At 40.7% G+C, this 21,899-nt stretch overlaps 1 protein-coding gene across 6 annotated transcripts in view; it reads left to right on the forward strand.

The window, feature by feature from the left end:
* cdh19 (cadherin 19, type 2) overlaps positions 1-21,899 on the forward strand; it is a 337,720-nt gene that overhangs the window by 309,854 nt on the left and 5,967 nt on the right. For all 6 annotated transcript variants that reach the window (XM_057824224.1, XM_057824227.1, XM_057824225.1 and 3 more), the window contains 10 exons: positions 1,306-1,541; positions 1,600-1,894; positions 4,962-5,081; positions 5,537-5,704; positions 9,849-10,039; positions 10,108-10,361; positions 16,116-16,252; positions 16,345-16,466; positions 16,844-16,961; positions 20,366-20,617. In XM_057824224.1, the coding sequence (XP_057680207.1) occupies positions 1,323-1,541; positions 1,600-1,894; positions 4,962-5,081; positions 5,537-5,704; positions 9,849-10,039; positions 10,108-10,361; positions 16,116-16,252; positions 16,345-16,466; positions 16,844-16,961; positions 20,366-20,617 (1,876 nt within the window). In that variant the 5' untranslated portion in view covers positions 1,306-1,322. The remainder of the gene's footprint in view (positions 1-1,305; positions 1,542-1,599; positions 1,895-4,961; positions 5,082-5,536; positions 5,705-9,848; positions 10,040-10,107; positions 10,362-16,115; positions 16,253-16,344; positions 16,467-16,843; positions 16,962-20,365; positions 20,618-21,899) is intronic.

A 21,899-nucleotide genomic window follows, 5' to 3' on the forward strand; every position in this document is an offset into this window, starting at 1 on the left:
ATGTAAACTTGTGCATTTATTGAAGATTTAACCACCAAAGTTCCAGCATGTTCACCTTGTCAAGAGTCAAGAATCTGGACAAAGTGATGATACTGGAACTTTGGTTTGATGCTGCTCCAGTGAGATTTACAAATATGACTGCCTGAAGAAAATATCAAAATTCCCTCAGTCCTTGATGATATGGGGCTGCATATCAGGCGAAGGCACTGGGGAGATGACTGTGGTTAAATCTTCAATAAATGCACAAGTTTACATTGAAATTTTACACAGCTTCATATCCCTTCAATTGAAAATATGTTTGTCATTTTCCAAGATGACAATGCATCATGCCACAGAGCTAAAACTGTTAAAGCATTCCTTGGAGAAAGACTCATCCAGTCAATGTCATGGCCTGAAAATACCCCAGATCCCAACCTTATTGAAAACCTGTGGTGGATATTGAAAAAAATGGTCCACAGCAAGGCTCCGACCTGCAAGGATGATCTGGCAACTGCAATCAAAGAGAGTTGGCACCAAATTGATGAAGAATACTCATCAAGTCCATGCCTCAGAGACTGCAAGCTGTAATAAAAGCCAGAGGTGGTGCTACTAAATACTAGAGATGTGTTTTTATTGTCATTTCTTTGTTTGTTTCTCATGATTCCATATTTTTTTCCTCAGAAATTTGGAGTGATTCCATATACAGTATATTTCCCTGCACTTGCTCTATAAAAGTAACATTTACTGCCCACCACAAATAGTGTTTCTGAATGCTAAAGAGTTGCACTTTTGAACTAATTCATTATTTTTTTCAAGCTTTTTATCTGAGTTTGTTCTGCATGATAAAATGTCTGAGTTAGTGCTCGTCAGAGACTGGTGATTCCATACTTTTTACTACGGATTGTATACAGAATCTTTTCCCAAAAAGTGTATGTAAAAAAAAAAAAAAAAAAAAGATGAGAATGTCATGAAATAATTTTCTTGGTAAACAATGTTTCCATGACTATTCTAGCTTGTTTTTCAAATTTAGGCTTGTAATCATGATGAACAGCTCCGCATAGATGACAGTGCCGCATGATTTTGTATTTGACACTTGAGCAAACATTTGAGTAGAAGATCAAGATGGGGAGGTGAATTTTGCTTTGTGAGTCAGACAAGTTTTAGCACCCCAAGTCGAACTCAACGAGTGTCGCGCTGGTAAGAAATATGAGTTGATGGTGTCAATTATGAACATCATGCGATGTCAATTAATTGTAGGGGTTTACTGTAACAACAACAAAAGTTGTTTTACACTCAAACCTCTTTATTTGACCTGTAACATGACAGGAGGGTTTAAAGCAACCATGGGAGCTGTAGATGATGCTAAAGTGAGGAGCGTGTTGGCAGCTCTTACACTACTGGCTCTACTGAGCCTCACCAACGGCATCGCCGAGGGCCCGGAAGCCCCCCGCCCGGCTCCAGGCCTGTGGTCTGCCGGGCAGCACCGTCGCCTGAAGAGAGGCTGGCTCTGGAAACAGCTCTTTGTCCCGGAGGAAGACCCCACGCCTCGCGTCATCGGCCAGGTACTGAATCCCTGCCACGTCCTTCAAGCACCAACTCATCAGAGCGCTCCTCTAACAGCTCAAATCCGATTCTGACCGCGGGGAGTTTGGCATCCAGTACATCCTGTCGGGGGAAGGCGCCGGCGACGCATTTGAGATTGACGAGTACTCCGGTGAGATTCGGACGTTGAAGAAGCTGGACCGTGAAGAGAAGGCCTTCTACGTACTCCAAGCGCAAGCTATTAACAGGAAATCCCAGGAACCCGAGGAGCCCGAGTCGGAGTTCATCATCAAGGTGCAGGACATCAACGACAATGCGCCGCAGTTCCAAAATGAGCCGTACGTGGCCAGCGTCCCTGAGATGTGCCCGACTGGTACGCTTGAGACACGTGATTCTAGCTTAGCAATATTAGCTTTAACTTATGGCATGAGCGACTCCGCCCCACAGTCATCAAAAATATCTTCCTTCTTATTTCCGCTGAAGAACTTTTCAAAGCTAACTTATATCCTGGCTGAAGATTAAAAGCAGAAGGTTATATGAATGTCTGTCATCTATCCACATGCAGGAAGTTAAATGTATTGCTTTCTGTATCACGGCCCGGATGCCTTTTTCTTCTTAAGTAATGTTATTATAGCCGCTGCCCTTTCACAGCGCAAACATTAGCATTTCAATTTATGTGCAATCTGCCTTTTGAGGTATAATATCTCCCTCCTAATAAATCATAATGTATTTGGCTAGGAATAACGGAGTGGGGTGAGGGTTGAACTCAGAAAATGTGGAAAGAGGCCTAAGAGGTGATATTGAAAACACGGAGGTTGGTGGCAAAGGGCAAAGCTAACATCGCAACCCCCTGCGACAACCTTTTGTCAGGATCCAACCCCCCTCTATGCCTCATTCCCCTTCTAGACAGACCTGGACATAATGCTCGTTTTTTTTTCTCCGGCTCAAAGGAAGGCATACAATTTACAGTGGGGCAAATAAGTATTTAGTCAGCCACCAATAGTGCAAGTTCACCTACTTGAAAAGATTAGAGAGGCCTGTAATTGTCAACATGGGTAAACCTCAACCATGAGAGACAGAATGTGGGAAAAAAAACATAGAATCACATTGTTTGATTTTTAAAGAATTTATTCCAAATTAGAGTGGAAATAAGTATTTGGTCACCTACAAACAAGCGAGGTTTAACTTTTTCTAACGAGGTCTAATGAGGCTCCACTCTTTACCTGTATTAATGGCACCTGTTTTAACTCATTATTGAAATAAAAGACACCTGTCCACAACCTCAGTCAGTCACACTCCAAACTCCACTATGGCTAAGACCAAAGAGCTGTCGAAAGACACCAGAGACAAAATTGTAGACCTGCACCAGGCTGGGAAGACTGAATCTGCAATAGGTAAAACGCTCGGTGTAAAGAAATCAACTGTGGAAGCAATTATTAGAAAATGGAAGACATACAAGACCACTGATAATGTGCCTCGATCTGGGGCTCCATGCAAGATTTCACCCAGTGGCGTCAAAATGATAACAAGAACGGTGAGCAAAAATCCCAGAACCACACGGGGGGACCTAGTGTATCACTTACAGAGAACTGGGACCACAGTAACAAAGGCCACTATCAGTAACACAATGTGCCGCCAGGGACTCAAATCCAGCACTGCCAGACGTGTCCCCCTGCTGAAGCCAGTACACGTCCAGGCCCGTCTGCGGTTCGCTAGAGAGCATTTGGATGATCCAGAAGAGGACTGGGAGAATGTGTTATGGTCAGATGAAGCCAAAATAGAACTTTTTGGTAGAAACACAGGTTCTCGTGTTTGGAGGAGAAAGAATAATGCATCTGAAGAACACCATACCCACTGTGAAGCATGGGGGTGGAAACATCATGCTTTGGGGCTGTGCAAAGGGACCAGGACGACTGATCTGTGTAAACAAAAGAATGAATGGGGCCATGTACCGAGAGATTTTGAATGAAAATCTTCCATCAGCAAGGGCATTGAAGATGAGATGTGACTGGGTCTTTCAGCATGACAATGATCCCAAACACACAGCCAGGGCAACAAAGGAGTGGCTTCGTAAGAGGCATTTCAAGGTCCTGGAGTGGCCCAGCCAGTCTCCAGATCTCAACCCCATAGAAAATCTGTGGAGGGAGTTGAAGGTCAGTGTTGCCCAGCCCCAAAACATAACTGCTCGAGAGGAGATCTGCATGGAGGAATTGGCCAAAATACCAGCAACAGTGTGTGAAAAGCTTGTGAAGACTTACAGAAAACGTTTGGCCACCGTTATTGCCAACAAAGGGTACATAATAGGGCTGTCAAACAATTAAAATTTTTAATCGAGTTAATCACAGCTTGAAAATTAATTAATTGTAATTAATCGCAATTCAAACCATCTATAAAATATTCCATATTTTTCTGTAAATTATTGTTGCAATGGAAAGATAAGACACAAGACGGATATATACATTCAACATACTGTACATAAGTACTGTTTTTGTTTATCATAACAATAAATCAACAAGATGGCATTAACATTAACATTCTGTTAAAGCGATCCATGGATAGAAAGACTTGTAGTTCTTAAAAGATAAATGTAAGTACAAGTTATAGACATTTTATATTAAAATTCCTCTCAATGTTTTCGTTTTAATAAAATTTGTAAAATTTTGAATCAAAAAATAAACTAGTAGCTCACCATTGTTGATTTCAATAAATACACAATGCTCATGGTGCTTAAAAAATCAGTAACACCAAAGCGCCAGCAGAGGGAGACAAAAAACACAAGTAACAAGTGGACATGACACTGTTCTGTCATTTTAATCTGTTTGAGAGGAGCATGTGCGTTAATTGCGTCAAATATTTTAACGTGATTAATTAAAAAAAAAAAAAAATTACCGCCCGTTAACGCATCAAACAATGTCATTTTCTGTGTTTTTTTCCCACATTCTGTCTCTCATGGTTGAGGTTTACCCATGTTGACTATTACAGGCCTCTCTAATCTTTTCAAGTGGGAGAACTTGCACAATTAGTGGTTGACTAAATACTTATTTGCCCCACTGTATTTTCTGAAGCCTTGATAGTAATTTCATGAATCATGTTATAAAAGCCAAAAATCTCAAGGTGCAACGCTAGGTTATGATAATTTGTACATTTTTTTGTGTGTTTAGTTTGAAAATCCACAAATGGCTCCAAAACATCTGTATAAGTAAAAATAATCTATCATCCATTTCTGACAGTGAAGTACATAAAACCTAGTAGTGCATTGCTCTTAAGGTAAAAACAGTTTCAATGATTTCAGACCTTTCAGAGCCCAAAGTGGCCAGTAATTAGGTGAAGTCGGCCGCTTCCAATTTTTAGATGCGGGAAAAACCCTGTCATAGTCACTTTATTTTCTTGTCGAGTGGAACTGCTGAGCCAGGAGAACTGACGGTGATCCTACTCGACAGGCACCACCGTGATCCAGGTGACGGCCACAGATGCTGATGATCCCATGTTTGGCAACAATGCCAAACTCATCTACTCCATCCTACAGGGGGAGCCCTATTTCTCTGTGGAGCCAAAGACAGGTACAATTCTAAAAGCCAAAATACATGGATGGATGACTGCTCAGACAGGGGAGAAGAGGTTGTTTTTCAAATCACTTTCTAAACTTAGCTCTCATTTATTGATGTTATCCTGCTACTTTTCCAAAATCGTTAGCCCCCACACCCTTTGACAGATTATTATTATGCCTCGCAGCTCTTCCCACACACAGAGTTGACCTTTAATGAACGGCAAAGTGTTTAAATGCAAAGCGATGCGGGACGTGACTGAAGGAAGAGTCAGCGGCGCTTGAATTTGAACGGCTTCAATTGTCCGTTTTGCCCACAGCCTCGTTTAACCTACACACTTGGCAATACACTATTTCAGAAATATTTCCCTGCAACTGATTGACGCTTCCAATAAAGTGTTCAGTAATTCCCAGGGTTGTTTTTGTTGAGTTTCTCAGGGTCATTTCAGGTTTCTTAACCTCTCATCGCAGGGATCATTGTGACTTCCTGGCCTGACATGGACCGTGAGGCCAAGGAGCAGTACCTGGTGGTGGTGCAGGTGAAAGACATGCTGGGCATGAGTGGTGGCTACTCGGCATCTACCACCGTCACTGTCAACCTGAGTGACATCAATGACAACGGGCCCATCTTCCAGCATCGTGAGTCCTAATTAGGGTTGGGCATCGTTTGAAATTGCACGATTCTGGTTCCGATTCCGGTTCCATGTTTCGATTCCGGTTCCGAACGATTCTCGATTTTGATTCTTTTAAGAGGCAGGGTAAAAAATAAATAAATATATATATATATATTTTTTAAATGCAGGGTCAAAAAATCTATAGTTTAAAAATGTATTAGTTTATATTAATGTCGATTTTTTTTTTTTTTTTTTTTATTACGAGTTTAACATTTATTTTTATTATTATTATTATTTACATGAATTCAAAATGTATTATTATTTATCATTAATATTATATGAACTTCTCACAGGGTTATTTTTAACTTGTATATAAATTAGGGCTGTCAAACGAATACAATTTTTAATCGAGTTAATTACAGCTTAAAAATTAATTAATCGTAATTAATCGCAATTAATCGCAATTCAAACCATCTATAAAATATGCCATATTTTTATGTAAATCATATATATATTCTGTAAAATAAATTGTTGGAATGGAAAGACAAGATGGATATATACATTTAACATACGGTACATAAGGACTGTAGTGGGCATTTCACTCTACTGTCATTTAAATCTGTCTATGCTGTCCTCACTCCGAAGCGTCTACTTTTTCCAAAGCTAGACAGCTAGTGAACGACGCCTTAAGAATCAGACTTATTCCTTTTTCATCTGATTTATTAATAAAATAGCCTCAAACCATTGTCCTCTTTAGACCGTCGTAAAACTACAAAAAAAAAAGTACACAAGCATTGCATTAGCAACAACGTTAGCTTAGCACGCTATACAGGTTCACTTAACATAAACAAAAAGCGTCTCATACAAAACATATAACATTTCGCTTACTAACATAATATGTACATTCTTTACAACAACCATACTTACGTACAAATCTTGTCCAAGGATCATATAAGCACAACATTACAACGTAGGTGTCAGCCTGAGACGTCGTGCAGTCATATTGAACTGGCAAAAAAAACAATAAACCATGTCGCAAAGCGACCACAAGAGTTCGCTGTTAGACAGCACAAAAAGCCTTGCTGTAAAACTTACCAAAAGGCAGAATACTGTCTGAGCGGGACATGTGCGTTAATTGCGTCAAATATTTTAACGTGATTAATTAAAAAAAATAATTACCGCGCGTTAACGCGATAATTTTGACAGCCCTAATATAAATATCAGTCTTTAAACTTGAATGTGATTAAGTTTCTTTCCACAGGAGTGCACTTTCACAAAGATGTTTATTTTTCAAAAGCTCACAGAGAAAATATTTACTTATATTCTTTTGCCTTAGCTGGGAGCTACAATGAAGCATTAGTATAACTTCTTCTTCTTCTCTTGATAATAATTTTATGTAGATGAGGCAAAATAATAAGGTTTCCTTATTTGTAAAACCAAATCTGTTGTGTTTTACAGACACATGCAATGTTAATGTTGTGACAATACCAGTTAGGCCAGTGAGTGGCGCTGTAGGAGTGTGTACGTATAATGCGGAGAAGAAGAGTTGAGAGCGTCTGGCAGTGGCTAGGACGCTTGTGATGTGATGCTACGTTTTCACTGCTACGAGTTCATTAAAAAAGTAATCGAATGCTTCATATAGCTGCTTCTTTCTAAATAAGCATCACAACAGATTCCAAAACAAAAATCCTTTTAATACTGTTGATTTTAATGTAGGTATTTACTGCTTTAAGATGGCGGCTTTTTACTAATGCCAGAATCTAGTTCTATTTATATGTTCTAATGCTGCTCAGTCGGTCATTTTGTATCTAGTTCTACAGCAGAAGACAGATGAATTGTTTTACTTACCTGGTTCTGACGGCACAGCATGTCAGCTACTTAGCACTCAGCTAGCTTTGCACTTGGCTATATTCCATGAAGCCGGTAGAACAGGTGTTCTGACAAAGACAGAACAGGTGTGTTCTGACAAATTTTGCAACCCATCAAAAATTCCTACTTTGCAGTTCTGCGCATGCGCGTATCATTGAAAATTGCAGCAAATGCAGCGATTCCAAAGTAAACACTACAAACTTTCTTTAAAGAAAAGAATATTTACTTAAGTTTGATCATGGAAAGACATGTAGAAAAGTTCTCAGACACATCCTACCATGCTAGCTGCACATAACAACTGTACCCCGCGCTCTCACTGTTAACGACTTTGCCGTGTCGCTAAGTATTAATTTACGCCATTTTCGTGTTGCACATGTATGTTTATGATGTATCTAGTTTAGTTATCACCTTTGGATAATATTGAGTCCAACTGAATGTAAAAGAGGGCTTTTTCAGCGCCACAAAAGCTTTGGGAGTAAAATTTTATAAGTGAGCAAATTTTGACAGAACTGTTCTGACAAATTTTGCTGCCCATCAAAAATTGCTACTATGCGGTTCTGCGCATGCGCGTATCATTAAAAATTTCTGCGAATGCAGCGATTCCAAAGTAAACACTATATACTTTCTTTAAAGAAAGGAATATTTACTTAAGTTTGATCATGGAAAGACATGTAGAAAAGTTCTCAAACACATCCTACCATGCTAGCTGCACACAACAACTGCACCCCACTCTCTCACTGTTAACGACTTTGTTGTGTCATTAAGTATTGATTTACGCCATTTAAAATTTTATAAGGGAGCAAATTTTGACGAGCAAATTTTGACAGAACACCGGTCGTGCATAATTGGTCGTGCAGCCACCTTTGCATGATGTAGTTGTGTTGCAAATGTGTCACTGAGCTGACTGTTCTTTTTTTTTTTTTTTTTTTTTTTTTTTTGTAAAGTTAAGTTAAGCCAAACCTTTGAGACCCACTGCACCGTGTCCATGGTTGTAATGAAGTTGCAATGCACAAACACACGCTTGTTGTGGCTGCTTCGTGGCTTTCGGCAGCATTTTTTTCCCGCTCGGCGGTCAGGGCATCGAAACATGGAATCAAAATTAAAAAATTGGAACGGTTCCGGGAGAACCAGAGTGTTAGGACCGGGTCCCATCGATGCTCGATACTCGATGCCCAACCCTAGTCCTAATGCTGTGGTATCCAGGTTCCTATAACTGTCGGTCTGTCAGTTTTCAGAACGGTTCAACGGTCTGTTGGGTGATTAATTGGTTGTTCGGTTCCTTGGTCGAATGCTATGCTGGCCGGTCTGTCAGTTTTTCAACCTGCTGGTTAATCGCTCTGACGGTTGATCACTCTGTCGGTGTGCCAGTTGTTCTTGCAGTACGATCTGTTCATGGCCTGGTTGGTTGGTCTGTCGGTCAGTCTTCAAATGTCTTTCAAACAGTTTGTCAGTCTTTCAATCAATTTGGTAGGAGGATCTTTTGGAGGGTCTGTTCGTCAGTTTGTCTGATGGTCAGTCTGTTGCTCGTTCTCTCAGTCAGTCTTTTAATTACGCGGTTGGTTGTTCAGTCTGTTGATGTGTCGGTTGTTCTTTCGGTCAGTCTGTAAGTCGGTTTTTCAAACGGTCTGTCAGGCATCTGATCGGTTGGTTGTTCTGTGTCAGTAAGTGTGTTGTTTGGTCACTCGTTTTGTCTATCAGCATGTGAGTTTTTTTTTTGAGTATGTCTGTCTTCGCTGTATATCCGTCTCCACATCGTAAACCACGTAGGTCTCAGAAGTGTGCTTATCTGCCTGTCTGTTACCGACCACATTTTTGTCAAAAATGGGATCAATCCATCTATCCATCATCTTATCTATCAACTCACACTCATGACTTTGGAATGAAAAGCAATAAGTCGAGGTGGAAGAAATGGGCGGCCTTGTCTGGCTCATCTGCATGTCGCCCCGCGGATGGCTCCAATCCTTCACACGTTGTATCATGACCTTTGGAAACAAACGTTCTCGGTGATAAAGCTCGCGGAATGGATGCTCCGGGAAAGAAATCAATTCTGCAGGAGTGAGACGAGGGCTATCTGTCGTCACGTCCGCGTTTGTCTCAGACACAGCTGCTTATAAATGTTGTATGACCACACTTCTGTCTGAACTGTGCCCTCTGTTTTGACACATAGTTGCAAATTAGAAACAGCAGTGACAACGCAGACACAATCAATAATAAAATCCATAAATGAAAATTTGAAGCATTACATATGGTGATCCTTTTAATAGTGTTATTTTCACACATATCCATCACCTTCGTTTCAGATTTATACACATTTGCCATTCCTGAAGATGCACTGGTAGGCACGACAGTGGGTAAGATCAAGGCAGAGGACGCTGACATTGGCGTAAATGCCAGGATGAACTACAACCTGCAGGTGGACCTGGAAGAGAATGCCACGTTCACCATTCAGACTGACCCGCTGACCCAGGAGGGAGTCATCCTGCTTGCTAAGGTGATGTGGTTAAGCGACGTGTAACCATCTTCCTTGAGATTGACGGTTAACCTTATAAAAAACTATAGCCATTGAACTACGAGACCAAGCGACGCTATGTCATGGCGGCGGAAGCCACTAACGAGGTAGTGGATCCCCGCTTCCTGACTGTGGAAGAGTTCTCGGACCAAACTACGCTAAAAATCGTGGTGGACGATGTAGACGAGGCGCCCGTCTTTATTTCGACTGTCTACGAATGGAAAGTGGCGGAGAACGCTTCACCAGGAACTGCGGTTGGTACTGTCAGCGCCCGCGACACCGACGAGGCTGATGAATCTGTCAGGTAATTTTTTATAACTTTAATAACTGTGGTAGATTAAAAAACAACAACAAAATGATAATCACTTTTCAGTCATTTGATTTTTGAATACCAATTGAAACTGTAAACAATAGTTGATACCCAGATTTTCCTCCACATGGTGAAAAATGATTCAATTTCCAATGGTGTTACTTCCTGGTTGCATCTTTTTTTACCCTTGATCTCTGCATCCCACCCGCACGCGGTCACATTTATCTCATATTAGTTTAGTCGGGAATGAGCCCCGCTGAATAAATCATCATGATTTTTTTTTTTCTTCATACCTCACAGGCGTCTCCTATCTATTGCCGTATTATCACAAAGCAACGTTGGCCAGGACGTGGGAATGTAATAAAGCGCCCTGCGAGACGGCGCGCAGAATTGAGATTTGATGTCATTTGCAAGGAAGGCACGTTTTGTGCCTGGAGTCCGTCGGAGGCGAGCTTGCCAGTGGCAGGTGCCGCACATCATCCGGCGCCCGCCGTCGATTAGTGTCCCTTTGGTGATGCCTTCGTCTTGATGAATACATCCAGGCTGACATTTTAGGGCTTTGCAAAGTTGCACTAAAAATGATGAAGTTTGCTCTTGTTTTCCGCATTGTTAGGGACAAAATTGGCGAGCCTGATGTGATTCATTACTGACCGTACGGTTAATTCCACTCCATAACACATAATAGATGATTGTACTGCTACTGCACCGTGATGTCAACTTGCTTGTTCGGACTGATACGGAGGCCTCCATTGTCTTGTGCTGGGATGTTTTATGGGTCTATTTGTTAGACACAAAGACATGTTTCAGAGTTGTGTCTTTTCTCATGTATGCCAAAAGTATTGGGACACACAAAGTCACTATGTACTAGTCCTTCTAAAAAAATTAGCATATTGTGATAAAGTTCATTATTTCTGTAATGTACTGATAAACATTAGACTTTCAAATATTTTAGATTCATTACACACAACTAAAGTAGTTCAAGTCTTTTATTGTTTAAATATTGAGGATTTTGGCAAAAAAGTCAAGAAAAACCAAAAATTCCTATCTCAAAAAATTTGCATATCATGATAAGGTACTCTAAAGAAGCTACTAACCTAATGATCTGAATGAACAAATTAACTCAAAACAACTGCGAAACATTCCTGAGGCTTTTAAGAACTCCCAGCCTGGTTCATTACTCAAAACCGCAATCATGGGTAAGACTGCCGACCTGACTGCTGTCCAGAAGGCCATCATTGACACCCTCAAGCAAGAGGCTAAGGGGCAGTTTACATGAAGACTCTGCGACACAAAGACGCAATGACTGAGTTGCGGACTCGCCTCGCGTGCATATGGTGTCGGCGAAGACGAAAAATTCTGAATCCTGCCTCCAAAGTGGAAGAATCCGATTGCGGGGGGTTGAGGGGGCTTCCTCGGCATGCATATCAAAGGCTCCTGCAGCGCGAGACCGCATCGTTAACATCAGCACTCGTACACGTCACATTGGGCGTGCGCAGCAGTGCAACTAAACATTAAAAACAGCAAATATGGCGGAATGTCGGCTTTAATTTACTGTTTTAATAATATTTTTAAATTAAATATGTTGAACGTTTCAATTTTTGTGCCTTTTTGAGCAAAAGAAAAATTACATTGCTTCGAGTGGGCGGGCATATTTTTTTTCCGGGCTGAGGGAGCTTGGTGGGGTCAAAGTGCATCATTCTCTCGCCAAGTAAATCTGCACTGCCCCCTAGGGCCTGGCATGAATACTACATCGTTTTCATGTGGAATCGTGACATTGTTCAAATGGAGACGCAAATGCAAATTTGACATTTTTCGTATTCTCGGAGAGTCACCATGTAAACGGCCCCTCAGACATAGAAAGAAATTTCTGAGCGAATAGGCTGTTCCCAGAGTGCTGTATCAAGGCACCTCAGTGGGAAGTCTGAGGGAAGGAAAAAGTGTGGCAGGAAACGCTGCACAACCAGAAGAGGTGACCGAACCCTGAGAAAGATTGTGGAGAACGGCCGATTCCAGAACTTGGGGGACCTGCAGAAACAGTGGACCGAGTAGAAACATCCAGAGCCACTGTGCACAGGCGTGTGCTGGAAATGGGCTACAGGTGCCGCATTCCCCAGGTCAAGCCACTTTTGAACCTGAAACAGCGCCTGACCTGGGCTACAGAAAAGCAGCACTGGACTGTTGCTCAGTGGTCCAAAGTACTTTTTTCAGATGAAAGCAAATTTTGCATGTCATTCGGAAATCAAAGTGCCAGAGTTTGGAGGAAGACTGGGGAGAAGGAAATGCCAATAAGTCCAGAGTCAAGTACCCACAGTCAGTGATGGTCTGGGGTGCCATGTCAGCTGCTGGTGTTGGTCTACTGTGTTTTATCAAGGGCAGGGTCAATGCAGCTAGCTATCAGGAGATTTTGGAGCACTTCATGCTTCCATCTGCTGAAAAGCTTTATGGAGATGAAGATTTCATTTTTCAGCACGACCTGGCACCTGCTCACAGTGCCAAAACCACTGGTAAATGGTTTATTGACCATGGCATTACTGTGCTCAATTGGCCTGCCAACTCTCCTGACCTGAACCCCATAGAGAATCTGTGGGATATTGTGAAGAGGAAGTTGAGAGAAATCAGACCCAAAACTATGGATGAGCTTAAGGCCACTATCAAAGCATCCTGGGCCTCCATAACACCTCAGCAGTGCCACAGGCTGATTTCCTCCATGCCACGCTGCATGGAAGCAGTCATTTCTGCAAAGGGATTCCCGACCAAGTATTGAGTGCATAGCTGATATAATTAATTGAAGGTTGACTTTTTTTTTGTATTAAAGAACACTTTTTTGTATTGGTCGGATTAAATATGTTAATTTTTTGGGATAGGGATTTTAGTTTTTTTCTTGACTTTTATGCCAAAATCATCAATATTAAAACAATAAAAGGTTTGAACTACTTCAATTGTGTGTAATGAATCTAAAATATATGAAAGTCTAATGTTTATCAGTACATTACAGAAAATGATAAACTTGATCACAATATGCTAATTTTTTTATAAGGACTAGGCATTTCCTTATTTGTTGGTTTGAAGTATCTCACAATGGTCCAACGTATAGTACTTACTTTTGTGTACCGACTTCAGGTTGATCGCTCTTAAAAGCATCAGCAGATACTGTTTTTTTTTTTTTTTTTTTTTTTTTTTTTTGGACGGCTGTGCTAGGAGTTCAGTGTGTTCATTAGTGCCTCTTTGAGAATAGGTCCAGTTTCAAGAAACTTAACATGGATGGACTACAGCAAAAATACATTAATTGTTACGCCAGTTTGACAGCCATTAAGCTGCCTAATCTGGCACTGAACTGCAGTCAGGGACAGAAAAACTTTTTGCTAGGCTGCAATTTTGCAACGCAGCTCGAATGTCAATCTGGGAGCCAGCAAGGGAAGGAAATGCTTACAAAAACTGCGAAGCCCAAGCTGTCAAATGGTCTTATTCCTGTCCAAATAATACTTTAAAAGAAGATACAAATACGTGTACGGCATAGTGACTTTTGTATCGTTTATTTACTGAATTGGACTTTTCTCGCCATTTCAAATTCTTCCCAAAGTTTTCACAGGCATGAAAATCTCTCACCTTTCGGCGAAATTCGCCGTTTTGAAGTCAAAAAGGATGACCTACGTGAATCGTGTAGATCCGAGGAGAAAAAATTTTAAGGGGTGGGGGGTCGTTTGTAGGCATGTGCCAGTTACCTTCACGGATTACCGTGCTATGAAAACGTCGCGGTTACAAAACCACTCAAATTTTCCGTCATACAGTAGTACGTATTCGTTATTTTTCATGTGTCGAAAATGCAGCCAGAATTAGCTTGGCGCAGAAGCGCTTACCCCTTCCCCTGTTTGATGCTGCGTGTGTCAGTGACGCTATTCCAGCAAACCCAAAAACAAGCACTCCAAACGCAAGGCGTAAATTCTTCAATTTATTGATCTCTCAAATCGTGGTAACTGAAATATACCAAATGAATACATTTAAAACGTTGTACACTCGTATTTTTCCACATGTGAGTAGCTTCAACAGTTTAGCTTCATGAAAAAGTTCGTCAAAAACAAAACACACATTTTCCTTTCAAATTCAATACACAAAGTTACTAAAAACTTACAAAGACGAATGATAGGCAAGGCTTAGCTATGACAGCAACTTCATTGAGGTTAATCACAGCCGCTGAGAGAGAAACAAGTTTGTATGCGGGGAGGGAAAAAAAAAAAAAAAAAAAAGAGCGTCAAAGATCGCTAATTGCGAGAGATGATCTTGTACTAAGCACAAATTCACATTCGCTGGAGGAGGTAAAGTATCACTCCCAATTGTTTTTAGATGAATGCATTTGCCAGCATATTGAATTTAGTGAGTAATGGTTTTCGTTTTCATATTTTGTGGTATGACAAAGTTACTGCCGTTCGTTGCAGCTTGCGTTGAACACTGCCGGAGCGTCCGGTGAAAAAATAGCTCCCGTTAAGGTAGGTCAAGCTTGTGTATTTAACGGTAATATAAAAGCAGTGTTGTCAATAAGGCGGTATCGTAATGCGTAACTAATCTGATTACTTTCTTTCAGTAAAGAACAATCTAACGCGTTCATTTTTCTAAATCAGTAATCTGAGTAAAATTACTTTCCTTGATGCCTGTGCGTTACTATTTTGTTATTGCCCCATAATGTGTGTAGAATGAAGAATACTGTAGTCATGGGAGTGACATCACATGTCACATTTTTTAATCGGGGATGGAACAAAAAGGGTCTCGTGTATTACCATGATGCGTGAGCGCTGGGAGTTTGCGGCCAAAACAACATAGCCTTGCTACCTCACCAGGATGCAATGAAATAGGCAGGAGATATACTACAAACGGCTGCATTTGCACACTGGAAACACAGCCATTACTTCACATTTTTGTCCAGTAAAGATAACAAAAATATCCCCGTGCGCTGCAAACTGCGCTGGCTCAAAAAGACTGTCCACCGCTATAAGCATCCAATTCAAGCACCACTTGGAATTACAGCACAACAGGTAACACGACAGCCAGGACTTTTTGATACTGCTCGTGCTCAATCCTCGGTTCAAGCTCAGTTGTTGTTGAGGGTTTTGAAAGCTTAGGTTTAAAGAAATTCTAAATATCCATCTTGCCTCCTCAGCTGTAGTTTTGGCTAAGCAATGCAAACGGCTGTCTCTAAGGTTCCATAGTCACATGATCTGTTCGAAAAATAATTTGGACCCATTATGAAATACTTTGAAGGATTCCTGTTCATTTTATTCATTTGTTTTGTTTGTTTTATTGCTCTAAAACTTGTATAGACAACATTTTAAGGGCCATATTCAATGGTCTTTATTTTAAAGGGGAAGTTCAGAATTTTTTACATTAGGCTTAATCTTTGAGTTAGCCGGGGTTTAATTAGTCATTGGAAATGATTTTAACAAATTCTGTGCAGTTTGTCAGTTATTTGTTAGTTTCAGGGCTCCGGAGTGGCTAAGCTAGCGCGAGTCAACGGTGGTTGAAATCAACTCCTTCAACTAATTAAACCCCCGTTAACTCGAATATTAAGCCTTATGTGAAAAATTAAAATGGTCAAATTCACCACATGTAGGACGTTTTGCCGACTGCGGACATTTTGTGCAGAACGCCGGAACATATTTCCTCCACACCTTTCTCACCTTTTTAACCCCTGACCCATTTTCATGCCTGTTTCAGTTGAGGACATGCTTTAAAAGCCATGTGTGTTCACTCCACCAGATACTCCTTTGACAAACGTAGCGATGCCGCAAACGCTTTCCGAATCGACCCAACCAATGGAACCGTTACCATCGCCAAATCTCTAGACCGAGAAACGTCCGCCTGGCACAACTTGACGATCGTCGCTAAAGAAACCAGTAAGTCTTCCCAGTCTGATGTTTATCCATCTGGAGTGTTATGTGCGACGTAAAGCCTTTACGATAACCTCTCCTCGCTCCTCCTCTCTCAGCGCAGAAGCGTTTATCCTCCTCTGTGGTGGCGTCCATCAAGGTGTTGGACATAAACGACAACGCGCCGCAGCTGGCCAGCCGTTACCAGCCGTATATCTGCGAGGGGACGCAGGCGGGTGAGGTATGGGCCGATACACTCAACACAAGATTTACAGCCAGCTGCATTTCTTTACTTCGGTTTATTATGGAAACTTGCATGGAATTGAACGTTGGGTTCAAACGATGACATAGCAGCCTATGAGTGACGTGTACAAATGTTGATTATTTTCTGTGGTATAACATTTCCCACATATTGGCATAGTCAGTAGCTGTCGTTAGCAAAACTGTGTCATGTTGTGTTGTCTGACTCGCCCCGGGCACTGGCATCCTACACAACACTGCTGTCCAGTTCCATTCGGTTGTTATGATGCATGGCCCTCCAAGATTTCTTGAGCCATGTTGCCGTTCCTCGACTCTCACAGCGCCTGCATGTCTTTTCTATGTGTCTGTGGGTCGCAGCTCATTCAGCTGCTCAGCGCAACCGATCCAGACGAGCCTTCCGAGGGTCACCACTTCTATTTCTCCATGGTCCCAGACAAGAACATCAATCCGAACTTCACCATTCGGGATAACCAAGGTGCCTGGGACTTGACTTTTCTGACAAATCTGCACATATTGTGTTGGTAGGATTTCAAACATGTGTGGTAATTTTTGCAAGGTTGCAGTAAAACACTGCCATAGTTCTCTTACTTACAAAATGAATTCAGTATTTTTTATGTATAGCTGTTTTGTGAAAATTATTCACTCATTAAAATTTTTTTTGGTGAAATCATTGGCTGCCATTGACAGTCATGCCATTCGTTCATTCGCTTCTCCCAGTCAAAATGGATTGGATGTCTACCACTGTCAATGGCAGCCAATGAGTGAATATTCAGTTTCACTGTAGAGTAAAAAGTATTACCGTAATTTTCGGACTATAAGCCGCTACTTTTTTCCTTCATTTTCAATCCTGCGGTTTATACTCCAGTGCGGCTTATTTGTTGATTTATTTGAGTTACTAGGTAACACTTCATTTGACAGCGGCTTCATAAGACTGTCATAAAACTGTCATAATTATGGCATGACACTATCATAGGCATTACTGAATGCATTTGTCATTAGGTGTCATCCGGCAAATTATGTCACTAACTCCATTTATGTCCAGCTTTTACTGTACATCCATTCAAAAGTGAGATAATTTGCTGGATAACACTAGATTACGTCTGTTATAAGCATTCATTAATGCTCATGACGGTGTCAAGGCATACTTATGATTGTCTAATGACAGTCTTATGGCAACACTGTCAAATAAAGTATTACCAAATACCATAACTAGCAATAAATGAAACAACCGGAACAGTAACTTAAGAAATATTTACTATAGAACATGAATTTTAATTGTTATTTACATCTGTAGCGCTGCAATGCATGCTACGAGGCATGTTAGACAACAACAATGTTGACAGCAGGTGGCAGCAGAGGTTGACTGTCTCCCCCAAGGGGGCTGTGATGGCCAAATAATGCTTCTTGAAGCATTAAAGCTTTGCAGCCAATTGGTTCAAAGCTTCATGGTGGCTCATTTGGTCTTATGACAGTCATATGATGCCGCTGTCAAATAGTGTTGCCGGTTAATGTCTTTTGGTGTAAATATTCCATAATACAGTGAGACAGCTTCTAGTCCAGTGCGGCTTATCCATTAACAAATGCAGTTTTCGTGCCAAATTTGGTGGGTAGCGGCTTATAGTCAGGTGTGCCTTATAGTGCGAAAATTATGGTAATAGAAAGAATAATGGGGAATAAAGATACAAAAGAATCATAATTGAATATAGGGTATTGGGCCGCAGTGATCGATTATTTTAGTAGTCGATTAATCGATAAAATAGTTTGAATAATAGAGTAAGCAGAAAAGGAACATAAAAAATTAAAAATAGCTGAGCTGAGCTTCAAACGGTATAGAAAATAAATAAATGTGGATCTAAGTACAACAAAAGACCAATTGGCTAACTTATATAGCAAAAATCTGCTAGCTTAAATGCTATAAAATAAAATCTTTAATTTTCTTCTTTTTTTTTTTTTTTTTTTTTGCAGTGCTCTTAACAAATGCGTCAAACACATATTTCCACAAAAAACGGCTAGATATGCCTCTAAACTAAATTATGAATGCGTTAAAAAACCATTAGGTCAAACAAAAACTTAGCTTAACAGGGAGCAGCTGGATTCAGCCATGTGAAATGAGTTATATAATATTCTCTGCTGCAACTAGAGTGTAGTGTATCCACCCTAAATCAATTAAACTAAATGCAAACACTTGCAAAACATACCATTACAACGCCACTTTAATTAAACGAATATTCGAAGCAGCAAGATTTAATTCAAATGTTTTTTTCTAATCGATTTACTCGCGTTAAGTGATTAATCTTTGCAGCACTAATACAGTACATGCTACTTGACTACAATTAGTGCTACAATGTAGTCATGCAAGTCAAAATGGGGTAGAGCATACAGTAGATCAGACATGTCCAAAGTCCGGCCCGGGGGCCAAATGCGGCCCGTAGTCAAATTTCATCCCGCCCCCAGCCTCTGTCATAAAATCAAATAACGTCTGGCCCGCACACAGACTTATAAATTGGTCAGTAGTACTGCTACCAGCATATGAAGTAGCTTACACACTAAACGCTGCTCCTCATTTACCCACTAAAAGGCAGCAGCACTCTAAGCAACATTACCCCAATTTTCTAAAATGGTGACAAACAACAAAAGAAAGTTGACTACGACGGAGGACGCTTCAAGGATAGGTGGAAATTGGACTATTTCTTCACTAAAATACGCAACAACTGTGTCTGCCTCATTTGCTAAGAGACAGTAGCTGTTTTTAAAAAGTTCAATGTCAGGCGATATTACCAAACAAGACACGCTGACATGTACGACAAGATTACAGAGAAGATACGTAGTGAGAAATTGAAGCAACTTGAAGCTAGTTTAATTTCACGGCAGAAGTATTTCGCAAGAGCCCGAGAGGCGAAAGAGAATGCTACAAAGGTTGTACAAAAGTTGCGAGATTGTTGAAATTATTGATTAAAAAAAAGAAAATGTGACACACACAATGGCTTGCTAAAATTTGCTTAAATATATTGTTCTCCGTAAAGGACGTCAGCTGAGGTCGGCCCCCCTCATTTTTACCACACCAAATCTGGCCCCCTTTGCAAAAAGTTTGGACACCCCTGCAGTAGATGAATAGGCATTCTTACACAAAGTGAAAAGACATAAAAATCTGTCTTTAGTAGCTATTTTAGTCTAATTTTATTGAACGTCTATCGCCGTCAATGGTAGGTAATGAGTTCAGCTAGTCTTCAAATTTGTAACTCACGGTAGAGCGGCCTCACACATTCTTCAAACGCCTCTGAGTGAAAAATTTAAAAGATACAAAAACACATCTTTAGCTCTAATGACACTGCTAGCCCTCTTAGTCCAAATGTATTTGACGTGTATCACTCTCATTGGCAGCCAATGAGTTACTGTTCAGTAAGACTGTCATGTTGAAAGTACTATGGTAGTAGTAAGAAAAAAAACTGGGAATAAAGATACAAAATACAAAAGAATCATAATTGAATATATATGCTACATGATGTAGCATTACGTCTATTGCCATCAGTGGCAGTGAATGAGTTAAGCATCCATCTACTGAATGTTGACCAGCAAAAACGTCTCGCAAAAGTGAATGTTGTTGTTTGTAAAAAGGAAGGAGCTTGAGCTGTGCATGAAATGAATGCCTGTGCTCAATCTCTCGTCCATTTCCTGCCATGTTCCATTCTGAAAGCTCCAGCAAGTATTGAAACAGATATTCCAAATCTGCTTTTACACATGCTGAATATTTAATTTTCACACTCGGCTTTGAAATGTGTTCCATATTCACTCATGCAGCTTATTTTTCTTCACTAAAAATATCAGCACTCACATGTTTTTTTTAAGCACGTCGACTGAAAAGTGTCCTTCTCCTTCCAGACAACACGGCGGGCGTGGTGGCACGCAGGAGCACTTTCACCCGCAAGGACAGGATACGCTACTTCCTCCCCGTGGTAGTGATGGACAGCGGCTCGCCGGCGTTGTCCAGTACCGCAACTCTCACCATTAGTGTGTGCAGCTGCCAGCCCGCCGGGCACTGTCCCTCCGGAGGAGTGGAAGCCCTGGCCCTGTCCATGGGGGTCAGCCTGCAGACTTTTGTGGCACTGCTGGTGTGCCTGGTTTTGGCCACAGGTGAGCGGGCAACAATCCATAGCGCAAACTGTGAGTGCAAAAGCTTGAAAAAAAAGTAGAGAGTGAGAGTTTGTCATTACTTTTATGAAACAGCCTGAAAAAGAAGCATAGGGGCTGTATTTTAGTGTCCCGCACAGGTCGAAGTCTGTGAATGTTGTGCAATAAGATCCATTCGTAGCCAATGAGCAGTCACCTTCACATTGTTATTAAATTTTTCATTGTATTTAGCAATGTCTTCTTGATGTCTCCTACTTCATTTTTTTCTGAATTTCCAGGAAACCAAAACCTGACCCTCTTGTTGAATTTTTAAAATTTACACAAATTTTAGTTAAAAACATTACTTGGCGAGACCTGTTTAAGCAGCAGCAACATTACAAGAAACATACGATGAAAAAAAGAAACACATTTTTTTAAGGAAACTTATTCAAATCTTAAATAATGTAGGAATAATGGAATGTGGTGTATCACAGTAGTGTCATGTGCAGATTTGCGCTGACACAAAAGTCAAGATGCACTCCTTTTTACACAGTATTAAATTTATGAAACAACTTTTTAAATGCCTTAAAAAGGCATTGAATTTCAACCTGTTGGTCTTTTTTCCTTAAATTTCACATTTTACTGTCTTATGTGAATGCAAATGCATAATTTTTTGGGGGATTTGGCATTAAATTCAGTCCTAATTGGACGTAAAAAAAAGCCTTAAATTTCACCTGTTTAATTTCGTCGTATCAGTACAATGACAATAAAGAGATTCTGATTCTGCAGTAACCCAGTTAAAAGCTTGAAAAACTCCACAGACACGCCAAATTAGTTCCCCGCGCCTCCAACGTGAGCCCTATTTGACAAAGTCCTGATAGAGGACCCACCTCAGTTGATATCTCATGACTCGTTGCTCATTCCTCGACAAAGTCGCTGCTTATGTTTTCGTTCCGAGGTGAACTTTGCGAATTGATTGTTTCTCAGGGGCTGGAAAGCATTTGGCTAATGAGATGTTAAGCGGTGGCAACAAATACAACCACAGTGTCTGATTACTAATTTGAACTCAAGGATCAGAATTTTTAGGAGTTCTCCATCTAACATGACTGCTATGACTACTTTGTAATGCTACCGCTAGTCATGTCGCATATGTATGATATGCTACCATAGAATCCACCATCAGTTGACAACAAGGGCTTAGGTTTGGTCTCAAAATTGGTAGGGACGCTATAACAGTATAACCTGCATGTACACTTTTTGCTGGGTACGGGACATTAATAAGACCAAACAGATTTGGTACATTTCT

This window comes from Corythoichthys intestinalis, chromosome 20 (genome assembly GCF_030265065.1).
Source record: "Corythoichthys intestinalis isolate RoL2023-P3 chromosome 20, ASM3026506v1, whole genome shotgun sequence".
NCBI classification, from domain to species: Eukaryota; Metazoa; Chordata; class Actinopteri; order Syngnathiformes; family Syngnathidae; genus Corythoichthys; species Corythoichthys intestinalis.